Source organism: Rattus rattus, chromosome 3 (assembly GCF_011064425.1).
Source record: "Rattus rattus isolate New Zealand chromosome 3, Rrattus_CSIRO_v1, whole genome shotgun sequence".
NCBI classification, from domain to species: Eukaryota; Metazoa; Chordata; class Mammalia; order Rodentia; family Muridae; genus Rattus; species Rattus rattus.
Genome location: NC_046156.1, coordinates 62,381,050 through 62,407,132, shown reverse-complemented (window position 1 = coordinate 62,407,132; position 26,083 = coordinate 62,381,050). Strand labels below are relative to the sequence as shown.

The 26,083-nt window shown below is 42.7% G+C and overlaps 1 protein-coding gene and 1 pseudogene across 6 annotated transcripts in view; one reads left to right on the top strand and one right to left on the bottom strand.

Moving 5' to 3' along the window:
• Pogz (pogo transposable element derived with ZNF domain) overlaps positions 1 to 26,083 on the top strand; it is a 44,187-nt gene that overhangs the window by 9,877 nt on the left and 8,227 nt on the right. The window contains exons 2-10 of one of the 6 annotated variants that reach the window (XM_032897802.1): positions 6,894 to 7,018; positions 8,892 to 9,050; positions 13,050 to 13,225; positions 14,733 to 14,841; positions 16,413 to 16,703; positions 16,810 to 16,992; positions 21,743 to 21,849; positions 22,643 to 22,980; positions 23,907 to 24,061. In XM_032897802.1, the coding sequence (XP_032753693.1) occupies positions 6,895 to 7,018; positions 8,892 to 9,050; positions 13,050 to 13,225; positions 14,733 to 14,841; positions 16,413 to 16,703; positions 16,810 to 16,992; positions 21,743 to 21,849; positions 22,643 to 22,980; positions 23,907 to 24,061 (1,642 nt within the window). In that variant the 5' untranslated portion in view covers position 6,894. Of the gene's footprint in view, positions 1 to 6,893; positions 7,019 to 8,891; positions 9,051 to 13,049; positions 13,226 to 14,732; positions 14,842 to 16,412; positions 16,704 to 16,782; positions 16,993 to 21,742; positions 21,850 to 22,642; positions 22,981 to 23,906; positions 24,062 to 26,083 lie in introns of all 6 variants that reach the window. The other 5 variants (XM_032897800.1, XM_032897804.1, XM_032897803.1 and 2 more) reach the window with 5 other exon arrangements.
• On the bottom strand, positions 6,138 to 6,840 carry LOC116895796 (annotated as a pseudogene).

Below are 26,083 nucleotides of genomic sequence, written 5' to 3'. Positions count from 1 at the left end.
TTCTAGGCCTAGATAAGATTGTACGGATGTAGAAGCTTCCAGGACTGAGATAGAAAGCCTTGGCGACAACAATTATACAGGAGAATAAAGGTTACACTTATGTCATTTAAATTCGTTATTTCACAAAACCAAAAATCATTTACCTTGGGTTTGTTTTTGTTTGTTTGTTTTTGTTTTTGTTTTGTTTAGTTTTTTAGAGTGTCTTAAGAGAGGGAGTTCTAGCTCAGCCTAGTGGTAGAGCCTAGAGTTTGGAGGTTGAGGCAAGAGGACTGCAAATTTGAAGTCAGCCCTGAGCAATAAGCAAACCTTGTTCAATTAGAGGAAGGGATGGGGAAGGGAAGGAAGATTATAAATATTTGATATAAAAGATAAGCCTTTTGGAATATGCTGGTAAAGTACTCACAGGCATAGTATGAATAATTGTTTTGAGATAGTTCTGCTTACTCAAAAGAAAGCTGTGTCTTGCTTGGTCTATGCTTGGAGAGGTGGTTTTCAGTTGGTCACTACTGAAATAGTGTCCTTTAAACATCTGCAGAGGCTTCTACCCAGGTTTTTTTCTGGGTTTTTCTGTTGTTTTCTGGGTTCTTGACTGGAAGAAGGTTGTGTGTTATAAAGTCACACAGCAAAGGACAATGGCATAGAGTTGTGTGTTTGGCTCTCCTCCCTCCCATTAAGTTGGATCCCTGTCAGAGCATGCCTGCGGAAGACAGGACAACTCGTGAGAGTTTATTCTCTTCTTCCACCATGCGGATGCTGAAGCTGGAACTTAGGTGTCAGACTTGCAAGGTATCTTTACTCACTGAATAGTCTTTCAGTCCTGTAGTTCTATTTTTCACTTTCTGGAATTCAGTTTCTGGATACGTTGTCTAATATCTATATTTGTTAAACAGAATGAGAGAATTTAAGTCATGCTTTAGGTATTTTGCTCTTGGTTTTCCCCTTGTGATTTTGGTTTGAAAAGACACGCGTAATTAAAATTGATGATTAGAGGCCCCCTAGAATCAAGTCAAGTGCTTTGACAGTTAAAAATGGGTTTCCAAACAGCTCCTGGTTGTCCCTGACTCATTGAGACTTCGTGAGATACTTTACATTTTCAAAGGAGACAGTGCCATCTATTGGGCATTGCCCAAAGTACACTTGTCAAGTTTATATGTTGATACCTACGATCGTTTGGTTGGCTGTTCTGGTTTTTTGCTGTTCAGGACTAAGACTCTGAGGACACCTATAACCTTTGCAGTGAAGGCTTTGTGTGAGCACTGGAGATAACTGTGTCCGGGTGTTTGGATACTTTATTGGGCTCTTTCTCTACCACCTCTACCTCAATCCCCTCCGACCCCCCAACCCCAGGTCGTTGAAAAGAAGGTTGGGGGGAAACTCGGGTGGTGGCAGGGGCATATAGCCCTCTTTAGACTACTTCCTGCTGGTCAGGAGCATTGAGTTCTTTGTGGGCAAGGCCAGTCTTCATGGTCAGAATATCCAGTTTCTTCTTCCCATCTCTTTGTCATGACTGCTTGACAAACTGCAGCAGCCTCTCCGAGCTTTGGAATTTTTTTTTTAAAGATTTATTTATTTACTTACTATATGTAAGTACACTGTAGCTATCTTCAGACACACCAGAAGGAGGCATCAGATCTCATTACAGATGGTTGTGAGCCACCATGTGGTTGCTGGGATTTGAACTCAGGACCTCTGGAAGAGCAGTCAGTGCTCTTAACCACTGAGCCATCTCTCCAGCCCGAGTTTTGGAATTTTTATACCCTCTCAAAATTCCTCAGAATCTCAAATATGAACTATCTTCAGCTGACAGAGTCACTGCCGCTGCCAGAGCAGGAGACAGAAATCACAGTCAGCTGCTGTGGACATTCTGAGGCAGCCTCTTCCCACATCTGGGATTAAAACAAAAACATAGCTGCATAACAGTACTGGTTTTTCAAAGAAACCAAAATTCTCAACTACAGTTAGCAGTATCATTTCAAGACAAAGAAACTGACCCCTTCTCAGCTCATATTGGAGGGCACAACAGCAGCTGCTCATGATGGTGCAGAGTTGAAAGCTTTGTTTCTGAATCAGGCATACAGTGTAGGCAGTGTTTGCAAATTAAAAGTGGACTCCAGGGTCCTGGGAACAGTTTGCAGAATTCCTAGACAGGAAATACTAAAGTAAGGTTCTTACCTTAGATGCAAAGTTTAAAGAAAAATCAGTAATCACAGTCCACGTTTTCTTCCTGCTAGTGTGACAAAAATATCTGGACATAAAGCACTTTCTATAGGGGCTGGAGAGTGGTTCAGTGGTTAGAGCACTTGCTGCTCTTGAAGTGGACTTGGATTTAGTTCTGACCTCTTTCTCTGACTTTCTTCTGACCTCTTTGGGTACCAAACACCCATAGGGTGTTAATGCAGACAAAAAGTAAGTCTTTTAAAAATGTATTTAGGTGGGAAAGGGTTTATTTCAGCCTACAATTCCAGGTTATAGTGTATCATTGCAGGGAAGTCAGGGCAGGAACTATAAACAGATCATTTCCACAGTCAAGAACAGAAAAGAAATACATACATGCTAACCTGCTCGCTTGTGCTCAGATCAGTTTTCTTCTTTAATGTATATTAATTTTTATGTGCATTGATGTTTTGCCTGCATGTATGTCTATGCGAGGGTACCAGATCCACTGGAACTGGAGTTACAGACAGTTGTAAGCTGTCATGTGGGTGCTAGGAATTAAATCTGGATCCTGGAGGAGCCCTAACTCTTATTCATTTGTTTATATTTTATGTATGTAGGTACACTGTTGCTATCTTCAGACACACCAGAAGAGGACATCAGATCTCATTACAGGTGGTTGTAAGCCACCATGTGGTTGCTCAGATTTGAACTCAGGACCTCTGGAAGAGCAGTCAGTGCTCTTAACCACTGAGCCATCTCTCCAGCCCCTAACTCTTAACTGCTGTCTGTCAGCTCAGTTTTTCTCAGCTTATACAGTTTAGCACTCCCTGTCTAGGAAATGGTGATGCCCACAGTGATCTGGGTCCTCCCATATCAGTTAATTTAATTAAGAGAGTCCAATTTGATTAAGACAGGAGAGGCTGGGGTTGGGGATTTAGCTCAGTGGTAGAGCGCTTGCCTAGCAAGCACAAGGCCCTGGGTTCGGTCCCCAGCTCCGAAAAAAAGAAAAAAGAAAAAAAAAAAAAAGACAGGAGAGGCTTTGTTCTTCCAGAGGTCTGGAGTTCAATTACCAGCACCCACATGGAGGCTCATAACAATCTACAACTCTAATTCTAGGGGCATATGACACCTCCTTCTGGCCTGCAAGAGTTCAGGGTACACAAGTGATACACAGACATACCTGAACCATATAAATTATCTATTACTTATGCCAGTAAAGAGAGGAGGCCTAAACAGAGTTTAAAAACCTGCTAGCTAGCTCAGTAGGTAACTTTGTTTTCTGAACTATATACAAAATATCTATTTACAAGCCTGATTTAGTTTACAACTAAACTACTAGCTCTTTAGAAGTCTCTGTCTGTCTCATTGTACTTAACTAGTCTACTCTACCTTTGTCTTGAGCTCTTGGAAACCCTAGAGGGCTTTTTTTCCTAGAATACTATTTTGCCAGTGGCTTGTGGCTGCTTCTCTGTTGTTCCTGCGAGCCCAAAGAGGAAATCCTTATCTCTTACCTGGAGCTCTTTCCCTAAAGGCTCTTCTAAGTTGAGAGAGGGTGGGAGAGGGGAGGTAGACCTGAGAGCTCTATCAAAGGTCCAAATGCTTGTTAGAAAAGGATCTCTAGGGGTTGGGGATTTAGCTCAGTGGTAGAGCGCTTGCCTAGGAAGCGCAAGGCCCTGGGTTCGGTCCCCAGCTCTGAAAAAAAAAAGAACCAAAAAGAAAGAAAAGGATCTCTAACTCTTCCTACCCGTGGCCGGCTGAACCCCAGCATGGTGGGGCAAGCCACAGTAGGGGCCAGGCCACTTCCTGTCATGCCTCGGACCATAGAGCAAAGACCACAAGATCTCTCCCAAGGAGCTTGCCTTAAACTGGGCAGGAACTTTCCATTCTTTAACGTTCTTGTCTGTGGAGGTTTTTTAGATGAACACTCAAACCGCATCCACACAGGGTATATGTAACTGTGTCTGCCAGACGCAAGATCTATTGACATTTTTATATTTTGCTAACAATTAGGTTTTCTATGTACAATAATCAAATATCCTGTAACACATACAGGCAGGCAAAAACACTGATTTACATAAAGTGAAATAGTTAATCACAACATGTACATAGGCCAACCCAATTTAGGCAGTCCCTCACTGAGATGCTTCTCATGATTCTAGATTGTATTAAGGACAAAACTATGAAGTCAAGCTTTGACATGGAGGGGGTGCCTTTAATCCCAGCAATTAGGCAGTAGAAGCAGTGGATCTCTTGAGTTCACAGACAGACTGGTGTACATAGTGAGTTCTAGGACATCTAGGGCTACATAGAGAGACCCTGTCTCAGGAAAACCAAAACAAAATAACACCAGTGTGTCAGACATGAACTTGGGAGGCAAGGCCACCGTGGTCTACCAATCGATTTCCAGAGCTACATAGTGAGAACAAAACACCACCAACCAAAGACCCTAAACATCACAGTCACTAAATAGTATCTTAACACAGTTTTAATTTGTGTGTATGCTGGAGACCATTGTACGTGCTGGCAAGCTCTGTACAAAACACATTGTTAGAAGTATTATAAAATTAGCTTTTACAGTATTAGGCTTCATTGTGGAATTTTCCAACAAAATTTGTGTAAATATATGTGAGAGTGTATGAGAGAATGTAATGTATGTTGAATGTTGTATGTGAGAGATTGTATGTGTGATTGTGTGTGTGTGTGAGAGAGAGAGTGTGTGTGTGTGTGTGTGAGAGAGAGAGTGCGTGCGTGCGTGCGTGCGTGTGTGTAAGGCCAAAAGTTGATGTTAGGGATTTCCTTTGTTGCTTTCCACAGACAAGGTCCTCACTGACCTTGATTGCTGTTTCAGCCAGTCTAGGTTGGCCACTCAGTGAGGTCTCAGAATCAGCCCATTCCCTTCCTTCTGCAGTACTTTGATTAAAAGTACCTTACCGGGGTTGGGGATTTAGCTCAGTGGTAGAGCGCTTGCCCAGCAAGCCCAAGGCCCTGGGTTCGGTTCCCAGCTCTGTGGGGAAAAAAAAAAAAAAAGTACCTTACCACCTCACTTAGTGTCTTGTTTGTTTGCTTTTTGGTTTGTGGGTTTTGTTTTGTAGTTGGTTCTGGGGTCTTAACTCAGGCTCTTCCCATCTTCCTAACTCTTCCCTGCTTGTCCCCTTCAACCACTGCTGCCTTTAATTCCTCTCTCGGGAAACTGAAGCATGTAGCTTTCTGTGAGTTCAAGGCCATAAAAAGTTCAAGGCCAACTAGATCTATATAGTGAATCTCAATAAATAAATAAATAAATAAATAGTATTGGGCTGGCTGGTTGGCTCAGATAAAAGTGCTGCTACCGTGCCTGACAACTTGAGTTTGATTCCTGAGACCTAGCTGGTTGGAGAGAATCAATTCCTGCAGGTTGTCCTCTAACCTCCTTGTATGTGCTACATAGCACACGTACGTGTATACAATAATAAAGTAATGCTAAAAGTGTCAGTAGTTATGGAAACTCTAATGGACACAGCAGTTCCAGCCCTGTTCTTGCAGTACCGTTGCATGTACTTCACCTTGACCCTCTCAGGTTTGCACCTTCAACTTTTATAGCCAGGCCAGCCTATTTTACACAATGGGATTCCTTTTCAAACAAGTAAATATTTAATATTTAGTGTAAAACTATTTCTCCAATTCTAGGTCACTGTTTTTTTTTTTGCAATTATAGAGTGGTATTCAGTTAACAGAACAACAGTTATCTATCTATAAGCTGCATAACTAAGATGAAAGTACTGTCCCCATATGTAACTAATTTGTGCTGTGCACCAATAAGCACCTGCTTTAAATTTCCATGTTAATTTATACCCCCAAGACTGTACCAGGCAAGGTAATGAAAATACCACCAGGACAGGGCTATCTAAAGACGCATTCAGTAGTGTGTTAACTATTAAAAAAAAACACTGTACAGTTTAAAAACATCTTACACAGACAAGGAAAAAACTTCTAGAACCAACTTATTTTTCATCTTTGTCTTCCTCTTCCTCCTCCTCATCCTCTTCCTCATCCTCCTCATCCTCTTGATTGTCTTCCTCTTCCTTCTTTTTCTTGCTCTTTTCAGCCGTGACCACCCACTTTTTCGCTGCTTTTCCTTTAGCTCTGTAGGCAGCGATATCCTTCTCGTACTTCTCCTTCAGCTTGGCGGCCTTCTTCTCATGGGGCTGCTTGTCATCCGTGGCAGTGTTGTTCCACATCTCTCCTAGTTTCTTTGCAACATCACCAATGGATAAGCCAGGATGCTTGCCTTTGATTTTTGGGCGGTACTCAGAACAGAACAAGAAGAAGGCCGAAGGAGGCCTCTTGGGGGCATTGGGGTCCTTGAACTTCTCTTTGGTCTCCCCTTTGGGGGGATGTAGGTTTTCATTTCTCTTTCATAACGAGCCTTGTCAGCCTTTGCCATATCTTCAAATTTCCCCTTTTCTTTAGCAGACATGGTCTTCCACCTCTCTGAGCACTTCTTGGAGAACTCTGAGAAGTTGACAGAAGCATCCGGGTGCTTCTTGTGCTCCTCCCGGCAGGTTTGCACAAAGAATGCATATGAGGACATTTTGACTCCCAGCTTCTTAGGATCTCCTTTGCCCATGTTTAGTTGATTTTCCTCCGCGAGGCACAGAGTTGCCCGGTGCCTGTCTGGCTCTCACTTGCCCCGGTGATGTCTCTATGGAGCTCAGGATCTCTAGGTCACTATCTTACTAACTTTATTTTTCTTGTAGTATGGCGGACACCGACCTTTTTATGGAATGTGAGGAGGAAGAACTGGAGCCATGGCAGAAAATCAGTGATGTCATCGAGGACTCTGTAGTTGAAGATTACAATTCAGTGGATAAAACTACTCCCGGTAACTAAAGCTCCTTTGTTCTTAGCTTGTTTAGACTAATTATATTGCATTATGAAGAATGTGTGGTATAAAGAGCTTACAACTCCAGAGAGAGGGATGGGGTGTTGTTCAGTTATGTAGTGTTTGCCTAAGCTCCGTCTCCAGCGCCACACAAGCTAGGGATGGTGGGACATACCTGGAATCTAAGCAGTGGAGGTGGAGGCAGGGGAATCACAAACACAAGGTCATTTTTGTTGTACAACAGGGTTTGAAACTAGCCTGTGATGCATGAGACCTTGTATCAAAAAAAGAAACCAGAGAGAGCCATCGTGGTTCACACCTATAATTCCAACTCTTAGGAGGCTTGACACAGAGTGCCTCAGGCTTGCAGGTACATGAGTTCCAGGCCAACTAGGGGTTATAACTGTGCGAGTGCGCACGCACTTCCGCTCTCACTTGCGTGCTGTGTGTGTGTGTGTGTGTGTGTTAGGGAGGGAGGGAGGCAGGGAGGGAAGATGAATATATAGGGCTGTCTTTTTATGGCGTTGGTATTACCCTCTTTTTCCATGCTGTAACATGTATCTGCCGCTTCGTGACATTTGTAAAATACTGTTGAATTCGCTGAAGCATTGAGAGATTGGATTAACTGATGCTAAGCAGTGTGTGTCAGAGCTGGTCTGTGTCCCTGGTCAGTGCACTTTTTGTCTTCCTTGAATTTGGTGTCCTTTATGAGCTGAGAAAACATTGTTTTGTGTCTTTCTTAGTGGCTGGTTTATAATTAAGATTTGTTTCACTTTATTTTGTCAGTGATATGGGGTAAAATTCTATTGCCCTGAATTTACAAAGTGGGTGTTTTCTACTAAGTTGTACCAGTTGCTGTTTGCTTTGTTTTGCTTTTGTTTTTTTGTCTTTCCTTGAGCCCCAAAGACAGCTTTGCTTTAGGTTAAAGAAGGACACAGTATAGGTGGCTTATTATGAAGGACTATAAATCCTAGTAGTGGTAATCGTAAATCTGGGAGACCTAAAAATACGCGAGTGCTATAGAAAGCAAAACATTCAAGTCCTGCCTCAGAGGTTGGTGACCTAACTGTTAAGATTTAAACAAACAAACATATGGGTACCACATGCGTACATGGTGTGCACGGTGCCCCAAAGATGGCACTGCATCCTCTAGAATGAAGTTACAGAGAGCTGTAGCTGTCATGTATGAGCTGGGAATTAAACCTGGGTCCTCTGGAAGCCAGTACTCTCTGTTGATTCATCAACAAAGATGGATCCAGCCACTAATCCATCTCTCAGCCCTGCAGTGACTTGACTTAATTAACCAGGAAATATAAGGCAAAGATTGTGGGCTGAATAATTTTACTTGTCAAATTGACACAAGCTAGAGTCACCAGAGACTAGATTAGGATGGCCTTGGACATGACTGTGGAGGATTATCTTAGTTATATTCCACTGATGTCAGAAGTCTTACCTCTTGTGGGTAGCACCATTCCCTCGGAAGAAGATTCTGAACTGTTTAGGAGTGGAATAAGCTGAGTGCTAGCATGCGTGCGAGCATGCATTCATGTTCTTTGTCCTTGGCTTGGTATAATGTGATGAGTAGCTTCAAGCCCTTGCAACCTTGAGTTCCCCACAATGAGGGACTGTAATCTGAAATTGTGACCCATGTCAGAGTAGTTAACAGAGCAACAGGAGAAGACACAAAGACCAAAGAGATTGCAACTAAGTGATAGTAGTCTGAGGGACATTAGGAGGAGAAATCAACAGTTGGAATTTTGAATGAAGTAAGAAACTTTTTTGGCTGTTGAAACACAAAGGAATGAGTTAAAGCAGAATCCTTTAGCATCACCTGTCCCTGTCTCCAAGTGACTGTGCCTTCCCTTCCCCACAGTTTCTGTGAGCCAGCAGCCAGTCTCAGCTCCAGTGCCCATTGCTGCCCATGCTTCTGTGGCTGGGCACCTCTCTACATCCACTACTGTTAGTAGCAGTGGGGCACAGAACAGCGACAGTACAAAGAAGACTCTTGTTACACTAATTGCCAACAACAATGGTAAGTGGGATTATTGGGAAAGCATTCTGGGATAGAAGCATGAGAGAATAAAAAATGACCTCACAGCTAGCTGTTCCTGTTCCCATGGCTGTGCTACCTGGAGGTCTCTTTGGAACTGTTTGCTGTGGAAGGAGTGCTGCAGGTGACACTGTCCCTTCAGTCAGTGCTGGATTGAGTCAGGTCAGCAGATTGTTGCTGCTGGTAACTTCTGGGAAGATGAGCTCGACATTGCTAATTGTTCTAGAGATCTGGGGCTGTTGGTTGGTTGGTTTTGTTTGCACGCTTGCACTCGCAAATGAATGCAAGCACACACAGACGCGCATACTCTCTTTAGTTCAGAGGCGTCCTGTTCATTTGGTTCAGAGTTTTTCTAGGCAGCTTTGTGGTGTTTATTTGCTTTGAGAGATTTATTGGATGTTGTTGGCTCCTCGGTATAAAGGAGAAAAGTTGTTTCTGCTAGAATGAAATGGTGAAAGAAGAGCATTTTCAGGGCATTTTCTTGGTCAGAGAAAGTACAGTTGGTTTGCTGTTTTAAAGCAGGGTCTCATGTAGCCCAGGCTGGCCAATTACTCAGTTTGTTTTTAATATGTGTATAGGTGCTTTGCCTACATAAATGTCTATGTGCCACTTACATGTCTAATGCCTACTGAGGGTGTTGGGGCCCCTGGAACGGGAATTACAGATGGTTGTGAGGTGCCATGAGTGTGCTAGGAATGGAACCTGAGTCCTTTGTAAGAACAAAATATGCTCTTTAAACTACTGAGCATCTGTCCAGCCCTAGCCTGGACTCTTGATCTCTACCTGTACCACCAATTCTCAACTTCTGTTCCAGGATCAATAACTTTCTACATACTGAAGATGATTCCTGATAGTTTTAGGATTTAGCATTTTAGGATTCAGAGCAACAGATACTTTCATAGCCTCATTGTATTGCTACAAGAACTTTATTCGTTGCTTTTTTGAGATTGGGTCTTTGTATGTAGCTCTGGATGGCCTGGAACTTGGCCTGTAGACCAGGCTCTTCTCAAAACTGCAGAGATCCACCTACCTCTGCCTTCTGAATGTGAAAAAGGCATCTCCCACCATGTGCTCAGTGTTTTTGTTTGGTTGATTGGGGGGGGGCTGGATTTGTTTGTGTGTGTGTGCGTTATTAGGAACTGAGTGAACATAGTTGTCTTTGTCGTGCTGTGTGTCATCCCCCCACACACACACACATACACACACACGGGGAATTGAATATAAGGCCTCACTCTTGCTGAGGTAAATGAACACTCTAGCACTGAGCTATATTCTCATTTCCAGCCCCCTTTTAAGTGTTTATTTTGAGGTAGAATCTAGCTAAACCGCCAAGGCTGGCCCTAAACTTGGCTCCTTCTGCTTTGTCTGTCTAAAGAGGGATTTTGTTTCCTTTAGAAATAAATTTTATTGTTGTAAGAATGTTATGTGGGGCTGGGGATGTAGTTCACTTAGAATGCATGCACAAAGCTCTGGGTTAGGTCCCCAGCACCACCTAAATGGTGGTGTAGCACATCCATGTAATCTAGCATTCCACAAGTTGGCAGGAACATCAGAAGTTAAAGGTCATCCTTGGTTACATAGCGAATTTGAAGTCATCCTGAGCTTCATGCAACACTGTCATAGAAAAAGAAGAACAGGAGCTGGAGAAATGGCTTACTCATTAAAGTGCTCGCCACACAAGCACAAGGACGTTAGATTCCCAGGACCCATGTAAAGTCTTGGGTACCAAGGAGGTGGAAAGAGGTGGATCTTTGGAGTTCAGTGTCCAGCCTAGCCTTCTCATCCAGCTCTAGGTTAGTGAAAGACTTTGTCTAAAACCAAAGCCAAAATGAGTCAGACAGCACCCGAGGCTAATCACTGCCCTCCACCAGCATGCATACATGCATTCACATGCATACACACAATAAAAATATGTGCATTATAGAAAATGCTAGAAACAGGGCAAGGTGTACATGCCTGTGATCATAGTACTCAGGGTTGTGAGTTCAAAGCTAGTCTGCTATGTAGCAAGACCTGTCTTAAAGAACTTTAGGAGAGAGGAAAAACAGAGAAAATCTAGGCAACAAAGTCAAAATGGGTGGAAGTTTAACTGTCCTATCTCATGAATGACTATAATTCATTTATGCAAACAGTTTTTTCTGCACTTTTATATGGTGATGTCTTTTTATAAAAATAGAATCATATAGGCCATATTTCCCCTGCTTTTATTTATCTTGTAATATGTAGTGAGTACTTTATCATTTTGATAGTTACTTATTACTTTAATTGTCTTATTGTTTGTTTTAGATAGGGTCTTACCCTGTAACTCTGGCTAAGAATTCACTCTGTAGACTAGACTGGTCTGGAACTCAGAGAGATTTATCTACCTCTGCCTCTGCCTCCCAGATAATGGGAATAAAAATGTGTGCTCCCATGCCTGGCTGTTTTGCTTTTTAAATTAGTTTACTTATTTTATGTATATCAGTATTTTGCCTGCACATGTGTCTGTACACCCTATGTGTGCCTGGAGCCATTGTAGGTCAGAAGAGGGTAAACAGGAATTACAGATGTTGCAATGGGCATTGAACCCACATCCTCTGCAAGAGCAGCAAATGCTCTTAGCTAACCTTAACCCAAACCTTAACTGCGGAGCCAACTCTCTGTCTTTTGCCTTCTATTTTGTTTTTGAGGCAGGTTTGAAGCTCAGGCTAGCCTAGAACTTCCTATTTCACTGAGGCTGGCCTTGGATTGCCTCTATTTCTTAATTAAGTGCTAGATTCACACGCACGCACGCACGCATCCTTGCACTCGTGCGCACACACACACTTTGGTTTGTTTTGGTTTTGAGCCTTGGTACTGTTTTCAAGGTTGGCTTCAAACTAACAAGGATGGTCTTGAGAGGCTTACCGTCCTGATATCAGGATCATAGGCGTGCACTGCAAGCCTGCCTTGTGCAGTGCTGGGGTTTGAAGCAAAGGCCTCATGCGTGCTGGATAAGCACTCTGCCAACTATGCTACGTTTCCAGCCTTTTGTAACACTTTTGATAACCATTATTTGATTAGCATATTTACAGTAGATTATAAAAAAGATACATTGAAGTTTCACTTGTACAGAGCTACAATGAGCACTGGATATAAATGTGCATGTACAGCCTGTACTCAGGAAGGTGGGTTGAGAGTATTGGCTGGGTTTGGAGCCAGCCTGGGCTATAACAAGGCTGTCTCAGAAAACATCTCCTCCAATAAGGCCACACATCCCATTCTTTCTCCAGCTGCTCCATTAACTGCAGCCCAAGCACTCAAACATAGCAGCTTACAGGAGCCATTCTCACCCAAACCACCACAGTTGCTATTTCCTATAGAAGAATGTCTCGTGTTATTTTGGATCAAACTAAATGTGAACCTTTCTCAAACAACAACAAAGTGGTTTAGGGCTGGTGAGATGGTTCAGGGAGTGAGTAAAGGGCACCTGCTGCCACTAAGCTTGAGTACCTGAGAGCTGCTTTTCTCTCTCTCTCTCTCTCTCTCTCTCTCACACACACACACACACACACACACACACACACACACACACACACACTAAGCAAATGTAAAAAAGGAAAGTTTAAAAGGGGGTTAGCTAACAACAAATTACTTTCTTACAAAAAGATTTTACTTTAAATTTGGAAAGTCTTACCTTTTTTGGCTCTGCTGACTGGGGAGAAGTGTGTGATGACTTAACTCATTAGTCTGAAGATAGGAACTGGTGCCTCTCAGCCTTGGACCAGGCACGGGTGGGTTGGTGAGCTTGTATTCTGTTAGTTGTAGAGTTGAGTGAAGCTTAAATTGTGAGTTTAGTGACATTAAGCCTGAAGTGAGTAGTAGCAGTTAAGTAATTTTGATATTTGAGACACTAATTCTTAACTGAGATAATAATGTTTTTATGAATACAAGTTTAGCATTGTTTCTAACATCCCTTTCATGTTCTGTTTCCCTTTGTTTTGCCTGCCTTTTGCCTTTTAGCTGGTAATACTTTGGTCCAGCAAGGTGGACAACCACTCATCTTGACCCAAAATCCAACACCGGGTCTGGGAACAATGGTTACTCAACCAGTATTGAGACCTGTCCAGGTCATGCAGAATGCCAATCATGTGACTAGCTCCCCTGTGGCCTCACAACCTATCTTCATCACTACCCAGGTGAGTGGGGCTTCGACTTCTAGGTCTGTTTGGGGAGATAGACGGTGAGCCTCCAGAGGCTCTGCCTTGGACACGGTCTTTATCATTGTTAGAGTTCTGTCTGTTGAACTGAGGTTCTCCGTACTGTTTCATGGAATTCTGCCTTGTGGAATGCTCAGCATAGCATCATGGCTACATGATATTGCCTGTCCATGCACCTGAGAGGTCTGTTGAGTTGAAAGTCTGAGCAGAAATCATCAGGAAAGTTAGAATTAGAAAGGCTTCACTCAGGGCTGGAGAGACGGCTTAACCATCAAGAACATTTGTTGTTCTAGCAGAGAACCCAGGTTCAATTCCCAGCACCTACATGTCAGCTCGTAGCTGTGTCTGTAACTTCACTTTCAGAAGGCTTGGTGCCTTCTGACCTCCACAGACACCAGGCATCCCTGTGGTGCACATACATACGTGCACAGAAGACACTCATACACATAAAATACATCTTAAGGGGAAAAAAACCTGAAGCCTTCACATTTGCCTTGCAAGGGATACCTTTTGCCTGGGCTGCTTCTATCCCCTAGGGTGAATTCATTGACTTTTAAATACATGTATAAAATAAGTGGTCTTTGAAGGAAGGCTCTGCTATACAGTATACCGGTTGTCAGTTGAAAGCCCAAATCTGGGTGGAATTTAAGAGGCACATGCTTCTTTCTGCCTTTGTAGTTACCAGAGGTTTGTGGCCTTTGAAGTGGGCTTGAGAGCAACATATTTTTAAAAAAAGATGATTTAGGGGGTTGGGGATTTGGCTCAGTGGTAGAGCGCTTGCCTAGGAAGCGCAAGGTCCTGGGTTCGGTCCCCAGCCCCGGGGGAAAAAAAAAAAAAAAAAAGATGATTTATCTTTATACTAGATTAAATACTATTAGTGATTTTTCTTCCCTTCAAAGCACAGTGTATGGATGCATAGTTTTGTTGCTTTTGCTTCTTTAGTTTGCTAAGCACTCTGGGTGTGGTGTTACATGCTTATAACCCCAGCTTTTAGAATGAAGCAGAAAATTATCATAAATTCAAGGCTTGCCTGGGCTCCATAGCAAGTTTAAGGCCAACCTGGGCTATATAAAGCCCTGTCTCAAAAAAACAGAACAAAAATACCCCAAAGATATTTGCCAACAGAATTAGGAGTTTGGGGGCAGCCTAAGCTACATAGCAAGACCCGTCTCAAGGCAAAAACAAAGGACAAAAAACACCCCATAAAAACCTAGCATGCCGGGGGTTGGGGATTTAGCTCAGTGGTAGAGCGCTTGCCTAGCAAGTGCAAGGCCCTGGGTTCGGTCCCCAGCTCCAAAAAAAAAAAAAGAAGAAGAAAAAAGAAAAACCTAGCATGCCATAATTTACTGAAATTCTCCATTTCAGTCATTTGAAAGCTGTGATTCTAGAGAGAGCTGCTAGGTAAGACTGTGGAGCTGTCAGTCATATTGTAGTCAGTGTCTGGCTAGTTGGTCTGTGTTAAAGGTCATTTTTCTTTTTGATACAGGGATTCCCTGTAAGGAATGTTCGCCCTGTACAGAATGCCATGAACCAGGTTGGGATTGTGCTGAATGTACAGCAAGGCCAAACAGTCAGACCAATTACACTGGTCCCAGGTAAGGACATGTTTACAACCTGGCATCCAGATACTTACTCTTATTGTTTCAAAATAGTCTCGGTCATTTGGAAGCATGTATTTAAACAAAATTTTAAAATACCATGTTAACAATTTAAGTCCAATTTTAAAAAGTCTGAACTTTAGTCAGGTGGTAATTTTAGTTTTACATTTAACTTTTCACTACCATTCATGAGGTAAAATAAGTCTTATTTAGTCAAACAGTATCTGCTGATGAGGTCAGCTCTTGTTTGTTATCCTGAAAGAATATTGTTAATGCAAACCCACAAATCTAATGCTCCCCATACATTTACTCACTTATGGGTAGGATTATAAATTGAATTTTTCTTTAACTGTAAAGCATAGGTTTTCTATATGCCACTAGGTATGGTGACACACTCCTGGAATCCAACATTCAGGAGGTTGAAGCAGGAGGATTACTGTGAATTTAAGGCCAAGTCTTGTCTCAAGAAATAAACAAGCTAAGGCAGAGGTTGGGGGAATTTTAGATATAAATTAAGTAAATGATAGATGTTTTGAAGATAATACTACCATTGACCATATAATGGAATATTAAAGAATCTTGGGGCTGGAGTTATAGCATTTTTAGCATTGCTTGAGGCCTTGGGGTCAACTTTTCAGTACCAAAAGAAGATTCTTGTAATTTCCCCCCAAATCACAATGCTTACCTATTAGGTTTTCTACAGTTTGGCTCAAAAAGAGAGTAACTTTATTTGTGTAAACAGTCCTTAGGACCAGTAGGTGTCTCAGGGCTAAATGGACCTGTGTTCACTCCCTAGAGGCCACATGATGGAAAGAACCAGTTCCCACTTGGTTTGCCCTGACTCCACTTGCACACTGTGGTATGCATGCCACCCCCACCCCACCCCTCACACATATACACATACACACACTCAGATAAATACAAGGACAATAAGGGGCTTCTCTGGTTGGCTTTACAAAGCATTTTGTTTGTTGTTGTTGTTGTTGTTCTTTTGTTTCCTTTGTTGTTGTTTGAGAGCCATCAGGGCATTTAAGGCATAAATCTGATGAGATGTCTCTAACATTCTGAGGTTCTCTAAATGTTTTTCCCTGGGATTTTCTACAGTAGTTCTAGAAAAAGGTCAACCTTTGGGACATTGAGGTAGAGTAGATTGCCTGTCCTATTTGAGTATACAGAAGAAAATGGAAAATTCTTTTAGAATTCTGAAAAAAGACTTTAAGGACCAAGTCTGCCCTTTGGCCTGCATATACCCAATCTTTTCCCACTTCTAATATGGAGGCCAAGCTACTGTAAAAAAGAGTGTGTGGAGGGCATCTGAAAAGAGTTGGTGGGAATTTCTTCTGACTGCTGCTTTACGAAACGTTGGATAATTCCTTTTGTTTGACGGACAGCTACAGCTTTCTTAGATGTTCAGATCGATGCTTCTCTTAGTGATCTCTGGTGGTCACTCAGTCAGTTTAGGGAGTAACTTTTTCCTGTTCTTGTATTTCTAGGAAAGGCAAGAAAATATTTTATAGGTGAGCTCACTGATGAAGGTTTGGGACTTTTTTTGTCTCTTTTTTTAAAAGCCCCAGGTACACAGTTTGTTAAGCCGACAGTTGGCGTCCCACAAGTGTTCTCTCAGATGACCCCCGTGAGGCCAGGCTCCACAATGCCTGTGAGGCCCACCACCAACACCTTTACCACCGTCATCCCAGCTACTCTCACCATCCGAAGCACTGTCCCACAGTCCCAGTCCCAGCAGACCAAGTCCACCCCCAGTACCTCCACTACTCCCATTGCCACACAGCCAACCGCATTGGGGCAGCTAGCTGGTCAGCCTCCAGGCCAGCCCAACCAGACCTCGAATCCCAAACTAGGTGAGATGTGGACGAGGAGACGGCAGAACAGCATGGGGCAGTGGGTGGGAAACAGATGATTTTCACTTGGTCAATGTAGCTCCCTCCTTCCCCTCTCCACCTGCAGTGAGCATTGCCAGCTTTGTCACTGTGAAGCGACCTGGGGTTACAGGTGAAAATAGCAACGAAGTGGCCAAGTTGGTGAATACTCTTAACACTATCCCTTCCCTGGGCCAGAGTCCTGGGCCAGTGGTGGTGTCCAACAACAGTTCTGCTCAAAGAACCAGTGGACCCGAATCTTCAATGAAAGGTAATGTGAGAGACTGAAACACCATTCAGTCACGCAGAAAACATTGCTAAAGCATTTCTTGCATTGAAACTATTGTGAAATGGATAAATAGGATACAGGTGCTTTACAGAAATGGTAATCCAAGATTGAAAATGTAGCTGCACCAGCAGCGTTGGGGGTCAGGTAGTGGCATGGATGTGTTGATGAAAGAAGTCTGTGGAAGGAACAGTGGACTTTCTGGGGTGACTCGTACTTTTAAAGATGTATTTTATGCTTGTGGGTGTGTTGTCTTCATGTCCATCTGCACATCAGAAGATTACATTGGATGTCCTAGGACTGTAGTTACAGACAGCTGTGAGCTGCCACATGGGTGCTGGATTGAACTCAGGACCTCTGGAAGAGCAGCTGGTGCTCTTAAGCCCTGAGCCATCTCTCGGACCTCTGAGGGGAGAGTGTTTAAAGTGGAGATGTGCTAAAGGGGTTTCAGGAAGATAGAGAATATGAATCTGAGGATTTTTAGTGGTCCAGAGCAGGAGCTGGTGACTTTCTGTGAATGTTCTAGGCTTTGTGCCCAGCACGTTCTCTGCTCCAAGTGTTGTAGACACCAGCTGCCGACAGTAGGAAGGTGCTGAAAGCTGGACTCTGTTCCACCGAAGGTGTTTATGGGCTCTGAACTTAGAATTTTATATACTTTTCATGTGCCTCATTTTTCTTTTGGTTTCATTTCAACTATTAAAAAATGTTGAATCTTTTTAAATACATTGAAAAAACTAGATAGTCACAAAAATTTGAAATTCTTACTTTCTGTGCAATGTAAAAATTAATTGAAAGCCAGATATAGTGGTGAATGCCTTTAATCCCAGTGCTTGGGATGGAGGGACAGAGTATCTCTGAGTTGTAGGCCTGCCAGGGCAACATACAGAAGACCTGTCTTAACAGCAAAATAAAAACCCTAGGTAAATCAAAACCCAGGCAAACACAGAAGCCGTGACACTCAGAAGAGAGCTGCACATGAAGTTGGCATGTGGTGGTGCATGTCTGTAATTTCCGCATCAGATGCCTGAGAAAAAGAAAGGGCTTGTGAGTGTGAGGCAGCTTGGGTTACACAGTGTGAATCTGTCTCAAGAATCCTAAACAAACAAAACCCAGCCAACTCAGAATGGGGATGAGGAGAGGTAGCTTAGTCAATAAAGTGCTTGCCGTCTAAGCATGAGCACCTGACCTAGATCCCCAGTGCCACGTAAAAGCCAGCATGGGGCATATGCTTGTGACTTCAGCACCAAGGGAGTGATAAAGCCTGTCAGTGTTGCCGAAACAGTGCAGTGACGATCAGGTTTAGTTAAAGACCCTGTCTCAGAAATAATTGGGAGCGTTCAAGGGGAAGGGACCTGAAGTTATTAACCTCTGTCCTCCACAGGTAAGATATCCACACATGCATAATACACATATGTATGTATATACCATGTACAAACAGGAAAAGAAAAAAGTCGACACAGTTACACATGCCTGTAAATAGACCTAGCTACTTGTGAGATCAGAAAAGGATCGCTGTGTTCTCAGTATGAGCAGGGGTCTAGGAGGCAGTGCTGAGAACCTCTCCTAAACATAAATGGACAATATAATGGCGTATATCGTAATCTAGCAGTCAGGAGGCCATGCATGAAGATTACACGTGTGAGGTCCTGCCATGACAACTGACCAAACCCAGAATTCCTAGGAAGAGAGCCTAGGAAAGAAGCTTTACAGTATTAGATTTAACAACAGTTTCTTAGATGCCAAAACACAGGCAAGAATAAAAATTGCTACATTTGAAATGTAAAGCTTGCATACATCAGATGAGGCAAAGCAGGTCTGGTGGCTTAGCAGGTGAAGTGCTGCCACCACACTGACCACTTGCGTTCTCTCTAGAACATGCGTGACGGAGTGGGCCTAAACACCTGCTGTGGCGTGCGTATAACACACAAAATGCTGAGTTTTTATTGTCGTGCCTGTTGTGGTGGCCTATACTTTTAATGCCAGCACTTGTGAGGCAGAGGCAGGTAAATCTCTGAATTTGAAGCTACCCTGGTCTACATGCACAGTACGTTCCAGAACAGCCAGGGTCACATAACCCTTATCTCAAGAAAAAAAAAACAAAACATCAATAATACTTTTTTAAAATGAGGCAAAGAGGGCTTATGGAGAAGTAGCAATGATAGAATCCCTCCCCAGTGTGTGTGATCCCTGGGTTCCATCCCCAGCAGGTGGCAGGGGAGCGACACCTCTCTAAAGATGGTCAGGAAATACCTGATGAGCATCAGATGGCCAGCAGCATCAATCTCCTTAAGGAAACAGAAAAACCATGGTGAAATGGGTGCCATCAGTACCCATTAGAATAGTCACTCAGAAAACAGGCAAGCAAGCCAACTAAGCTAGCCAGATCAGCTCAGAAAGACAATAGTGTGTGCCTTCTCGTGGATCCTGAGTTCTGTTTTGGATAAGTGTGTATTTATGTATGAGTAAGTGTAGACAGGCCAGGAAACCACAAAGGTGCAAATGGTGGGGGAAGAGAGGTAGTGGAGATCAGGGAGGTGCGGAGAGATTAATAGACCCATGTGATAGGAAGTGGAGGGGGAGTCCTGGGGTTGCAAGCAGGAGCGGGGGTAGGTAAAGGAAAGGAACAGATATGGGTAGAGAATCAACCAAGACTGGGTGTGCATGAAAATGCCATAACAAACTTCTTTGTATGCTAACTGAAGAAGAAGATGGGGTGTAACTAGGAAGAAGATCTCTTCAGAGAGGATCTAAGATTATGAGAAAGTAGTGCCTTGATCTAGCCAAATGATTATCCTCTTTCTTCCTGAAATATGTGAGTTGAGGTTGAATAATTCAGAATATAATAAAAGGAAACTATAGTTGTGGTTCTGCTTTGGTTTTTCTCATTTGTTGTGTATGGTTGTTGTGTATGGTTGTGTATGGTTGTGTATGGCTGTTGCCTTCACATGTGTCTGTCTGTCATGTGCGTGCCTGGTTCCATGCGAGCCAGAAGAGGGTCAGGTCTCCTGAACCAGAGTTAGAGATGTCTGTGTAGCACCATGCGAATGCTTGAGAAACCAGAGCAGCCAGTGTTCTTAATAACTGAGCCGTCTTTCCAGCTCCTGTAGTTGTGTTAAAAAGTAACAAAAGGGGCCAGGAGAAAAGACAGCTCTGTATGCAAAGCTGCTTCCTGCCAAGGCTGGCAGCCTGAGTTTGATCTCTGGGACCCACACTGAAGGACAACTGACTCCCACACGTTCTCTGCACACACAAAATAGATTTAAGTGACATTTAGTTGAGATTATAGGAAAAGGGGAATTCTGTGTACTGTTGGCAGGGACATAACACTGTACAGATAATGTGAAAAATAGTATGATCTCCAAAAAAATTTTTAAATTTTCATATACTTTAGAAGGTTTGCTTCTAAGCATAGATTAAAAGAATTGATAGCAGGGACTAGAACAGGAACCCGAAACCTGTGTTCATAGCAGTGTCAGTCACAATAGGCAAAAGGTGACACAGCCTAAGTCACCATCCACATGTGTTCTGTTCACACAGTAGTGTGTTGCTTAGGCTTAAAGAGGAAGTCTTTTTTTCTTTCCAGAAATTCTTTTTGTTTATTTTTGTGACTATATTTTAGTTATCTTCTTTCCCTTTCCTCCCTCCAAATCTTCCCACATATCCCTCCCTACTCTTACACAAACTACAGTCTCTTGGTTCATCAGTTGTTGTGTACACATGCATAGTTCTAACTATATAACCTGTTCAGTCCATAAAACGTTACTTGTATATTTCTGACACAATACAACATGGAGAACTTTAAAGGCATTGTTACAGGCTCTGTGAGGTGGTGTCAAAAGTCCAGACCAACCAGGTTTGCATAAGGAGACCCTGGTCAGAAAGGCCAAGAATAGTACACATCTGTGATCCTAGTCCCTGGCATGTGTAGGCAGGAGGGTCAGGAATTCACAACTACAGGAGACACTCACTGTGTAAGGTAAAACTGTCCCCAAAATAGTTTCCGTTTTATAAGTTGAGACAAGTTCTGGAAATTATCCAACATGAATGTACTTAGTCCCTTGAAATATAGACTTCAAGCTAGTTCCACTCTGAGTATTGCTTTCTGTATAGCATAGTGTCACAATTAGGTACATTAGTTTTGTTTTAAAATGTGGTCTCCCTTTGTAGGCCAGATGGTCTGTAACTGTAACTAGATATATAGACCAAGCTGGTTCCTCTCCCAAGCACTGAATCACTGAATTACAGGTATGCATCACCGTGCTCAGTTCCATTACAGTGTTGTTGTTTTTTTTTTTTTTTTTTTGAGCTGAGGACTGAACCCAGGGCCTTGCACTTGCTAGGCAAGCGCTCTACCACTGAGCTAAATCCTCAACCCCCCATTACAGTTTTAAAAAAGAAAAATGTCTGCCAAGCACATGGAACATGCTATTGTCCCAGCCCTTGAGGCAGGTTAATCATGAGTTCACTGTTAACCTAGATTACACAAAGATTCTCTCTAAAAACAAACCAAAAAAACTATAATTTTTTTTTTTTTTTTGAGTCAAAATAGCTCGTGAGCTGAGGTGGTCTCTGAGCTTCAGCTTGCCAGCCCCGGCCTAGATGAGAGCAGTAAGAGCACTGTGTCTCACACAGGGATCTCTTATGCTTGCTCTTTACTCTTGGCTTTCTTCTCAGGGACTGCATTCTTGCCACTGTATGCTCTACTAATCTCAACAATTCTTCTCCCTTCTTCCAGTGACCTCTTCCATCCCAGTGTTTGACCTCCAGGACGGTGGACGGAAAATATGTCCACGGTGTAATGCTCAGTTCCGAGTTACTGAAGCTTTGAGAGGTCACATGTGTGTAAGTGATATCACCCATGATAAGGATCCAGCTTAAGTGGCCTCTGCTCTCTCTTCTGATACTGGGATCTTGAAAAGCAGATGGTTCAACTGGCTTGGAAACTTGTGAAAGCTGTTCTTTGTTTTGTTCTATTGTAGACAGGGCTGTGTAAACTGGGACTGTGATAAAATGCGTATAAAGACTGCCGATAGGTGATTGAGCACTTACTGACTTACATGATAGATCTGATCTCATAGGACAGCAAGTTTGTTAGATAAGACCTCAAGCAATGTTTAAACCCTCAGCTCCGTTTTAACTCTCATTGGGAGTGTATGAAAACCTGACCTTGTCACTGTTTTACTTGTAGTCTTGCACTTTTCTGGTATCAATCCAAACGGAGCAGTTGGAACTTCTTTCTCTAGAAAGCTCAGAGTCAAGTGATGCTAGCACAAGGCTCAAGATAGGCAGGAGGGGAGCAGTAAGATGTGTAGTGCTTGGCTGTGTGGACATAGAAAGGAGAGATGCAAACTCGGGGGCTACTGAAAAAACCGAGACGGAAGCTGGATGAAGACTACCTTAAACCCAGCTCAGTTGTGCCGGTGAAGGCCTGCATTCCCAGCTACCCAGCAGGCTGAGGCAGAAGGGTTTTGGGAACCCAGTGGGTTAGCCTGAGTAGCTTAAATGAGATCTCAGGTTCCAACAACATGTCCTTTGCCATCTCCATGAACAAAGCACAAGATACTGTTGGTGACATGATGGATTGAGCTCATCCTAGTTCCTGGTAAATGGAATGATGATGTTGTTTCTTTTACAGTACTGCTGCCCTGAAATGGTTGAGTACCAAAAGAAAGGCAAGTCCCTCGATGCGGAGCCCAGTGTCCCATCAGCAGCAAAGCCTGTATCCCCTGAGAAGACAGCCCCAGTTACTTCCACACCCTCCTCTACACCAATTCCTGCTCTCTCACCTCCTACCAAAGTGCCAGAGCCAAGTGAGAGTGCGGGAGACACTGTCCAGACCAAGCTTATTATGCTCGTCGATGACTTTTACTACGGACGGGATGGGGGCAAAGCAGCCCAGCTAACTAGCTTCCCTAAAGTTGCCACGTCTTTCCGATGCCCTCATTGTACTAAGAGGCTAAAGAACAACATTCGGTAAGCCTGAAACAGCCTTAGAAATGGTTACCTGCACAGAAGTACACAAGTGTTCTTACACAGTTAAGGTTTTCTTTTACTATGATGCAGTCTTTCTTTTTTTATGGTTTTTTGAAATGGGGTTTCTCTGTGACCCTGGCTGTCCTAGAATTCACTCTGTGGACCAGGCTGGCTTCGAACTCAGAGATCTGTCTTCTCCTCCTGAATGCTGGGACTAAAGGCATTTGCCACCACTACCCAACTTGAGACAGTCTTGTTAGAATTTATAGTGGAAAATATTGTTAAAATATGGTAATAAGAGACACCTTTAAGTTTGAATAAGGAACACCAGTCTTCTTGAACAGAACATTCTTTTAGTTTGAAGAACTTGTTATCTGGGGTCTGGACAGATAAATCAATAGTTAAGAGCACTGACTGTTCTTCCAGAGGATCCAAGTTCAGTTCCCAGCACCCACATGGCAGCTCAGAACTGTCTGTAACTCCCAGATCTGACACCTTCACATGTATAGAGATGGGTGGATGGAGAGAGATATGTATGTAAGCAAAACTCAAATGCATATAAAGTAAAAATAAATTATTTTTAAGAAGAAGAAAGTACCTAATAATAGGGAGCTGGAGAGAGAGTACCAAAGTTAAAAGTGCATTCTGCTCATATAGAGGACCTGAGTTCAAGTCCCAGCATCCACATTAGGTGATTCACAATTGTCTACGACTTCAGCACTTGTATGTATGAGCATGTACCCTATGTGCAGACACACATACATGCACAGAATTTGTAAAGAACTATCTTTCTGGGCTCAGAAAAAGACTCTCCCAAATGGAGGAAGTTGGAGGAAAGGAGCAAGTCACATTTGTTCATAACTGTGTTATATCTCTCGTAGACGCTGACTTAGTTTTCTGTGCTTTCTCTTTGTGCTGTGCTACAGATTCATGAACCACATGAAGCACCACGTAGAACTTGATCAGCAGAATGGCGAGGTGGATGGTCATACTATCTGCCAACACTGTTACCGCCAGTTCTCCACCCCTTTCCAGCTCCAGTGCCACTTGGAAAATGTTCATAGTCCCTATGAATCAACTAGTAAGTTCGAAAACTCAGACCCCAGTGCAGGGGTGGGTTCTATGTTTTCTTCACTTACTAAATGGCATTAGCAGAGAGCGCATACCCAGATAACAGTGTTGGAGGAGTACCTTTCTCTGTTTTCTAACAAGCATGATTTTAAAGTACTTTGCTATTAAATCAGTCTTGTCCATGATAATAGGTGATGAGCTAGAGAATGTTAGTTACAGACCTTACAAAACAGGAACTACAGGCCAACTTAGAATAATGGAAGTTGTCTGCTTAACACATACATTCCCTGTTTGTTTGTTTGTTTGTTTGTTTGTTTTAGACACGGGGTTTCTCTGTGTAACCCTTAGCTGTTCTGGACTCACTCTGTAGACCAGGCTGGCCTCAAACTCACAAAGATCTACCTACATCTGTCTCCTATGTGCTGGGTGAAACATATATTTCTATTGAGTTGACATTTTGAGATGTGAGCCCACTGTTCAGATTTCATTTTTGTTTGTTTGTTCGTTTTTGTTTTTTCAAGACAGTTTTTTTGTGTAGCCCTTGCCCAGTTCTAGAACTCACTCTGTAGATCAGGCTGGGCTCCAACTCAGAGATCTGCCTGCCTGTGCCTCCTAGTTCGTTCTCCACCCCCATCCCCATGCTGTGATAAAGGCATGCACCACCTCTGCCCTTTTTAGGGTTTTATTTGCCCCAGATTTCCCCAGAGCTGGAGTAATGCTTGTGAGCTAGCTGCCCAGTGTGGATGCTGGGAACTGAACTCTCCTGTTCTTTGCAAAAAGCAGTAAACACTTTAACCACTGAACCATCTCTCCCTTCCTATTCAGAATATTTCTTTTTTTTTTTTGGTTTTTTTTTTGGAGCTGGGGACCGAACCCAGGGCCTTGCTTCCTAGGCAAGCGCTCTACCACTGAGCTAAATCCCAACCCCCCAGAATATTTCTAATGTCCTAAAAGGATTTCCAGTTTTGTTGAAAATGCAAATTATCTTAAGTATAGGAGCTGGGGTTGGGGATTTAGCTCAGTGGTAGAGCGCTTGCCAGGCCCTGGGTTCGGTCACCAGCTCCGAAAAAAAAAAAGTATAGGAGCTTAGATAATTATAGTGTGTAGAATAAGACATATGTCAACTTATAGGTTCATTTCTGTAATTTCATCACTTTGGAGAGAGAAGTAGGAAGGTCACTTAGTTTAAGGCAAGCCTGGGCTACATAGTAAGATCCTATCTCAAAATAAGATAATATTTCAAACATGCCTTATATGATAGCCATTATGGGTAAGATAATTACAATAGAGAGAAAGGTTTTGTAGCCAGGTTTCACAAAAAGTGGTGATAAACTTTTAGAGCTTTAAATATAGGAAAGAAAAAGATTCAAAGGGTGCGCCACTGTCTAATAAATACTTAAAACTTTTAAGTCTATAATGTCCCATATTTGCAGAAACCTGGAAGACCAGTGAACAAAGGAAAACAAAAATATGGCTCTTTTGCTAGCCATACTTTATAATTCAAAATATGAAGCAATTAAAAATTTTACCAAAAATTTAGAATTGTATCCTTCTAATCAAGCTTGACAAATCGGCCAATTTCTGAGTTAATTATCTTGAATCTGTTCATACAAAAAGAGAAGTGACATAACAGGGATGTGGTGACACATTAGTAATACCAGCGCTTGGGAGGCAGAGGCAGAATGATACCTGAGTTCCAGGTTATCTGTTGTACATATGAGTTCCAGGCCATACAGGGCTGTGTAGTAAGACCCTGTCCCCAAAACAAAAAAGCAAACATCCCTTAGTGTTTGTCAGTCTTTTCAGAACAAATTCTTCCTTGTACTTCATGGACAGTCAGTAGATATTTATGGATTATTTATAAATGAGAATCTTTGTTCCTAAGTATAGGCTTCAAGTCATGTATTATTTTGAAAGAACTCACTCAGCAGTGAGGGGTCCATGCTGTAGATATATTGGAAGCTGATGAGCAGTGGTCAGTCTTAAGGGGTTCTGCCACATTCTTGTCTGTAATAACAGATGTGATAGTTGT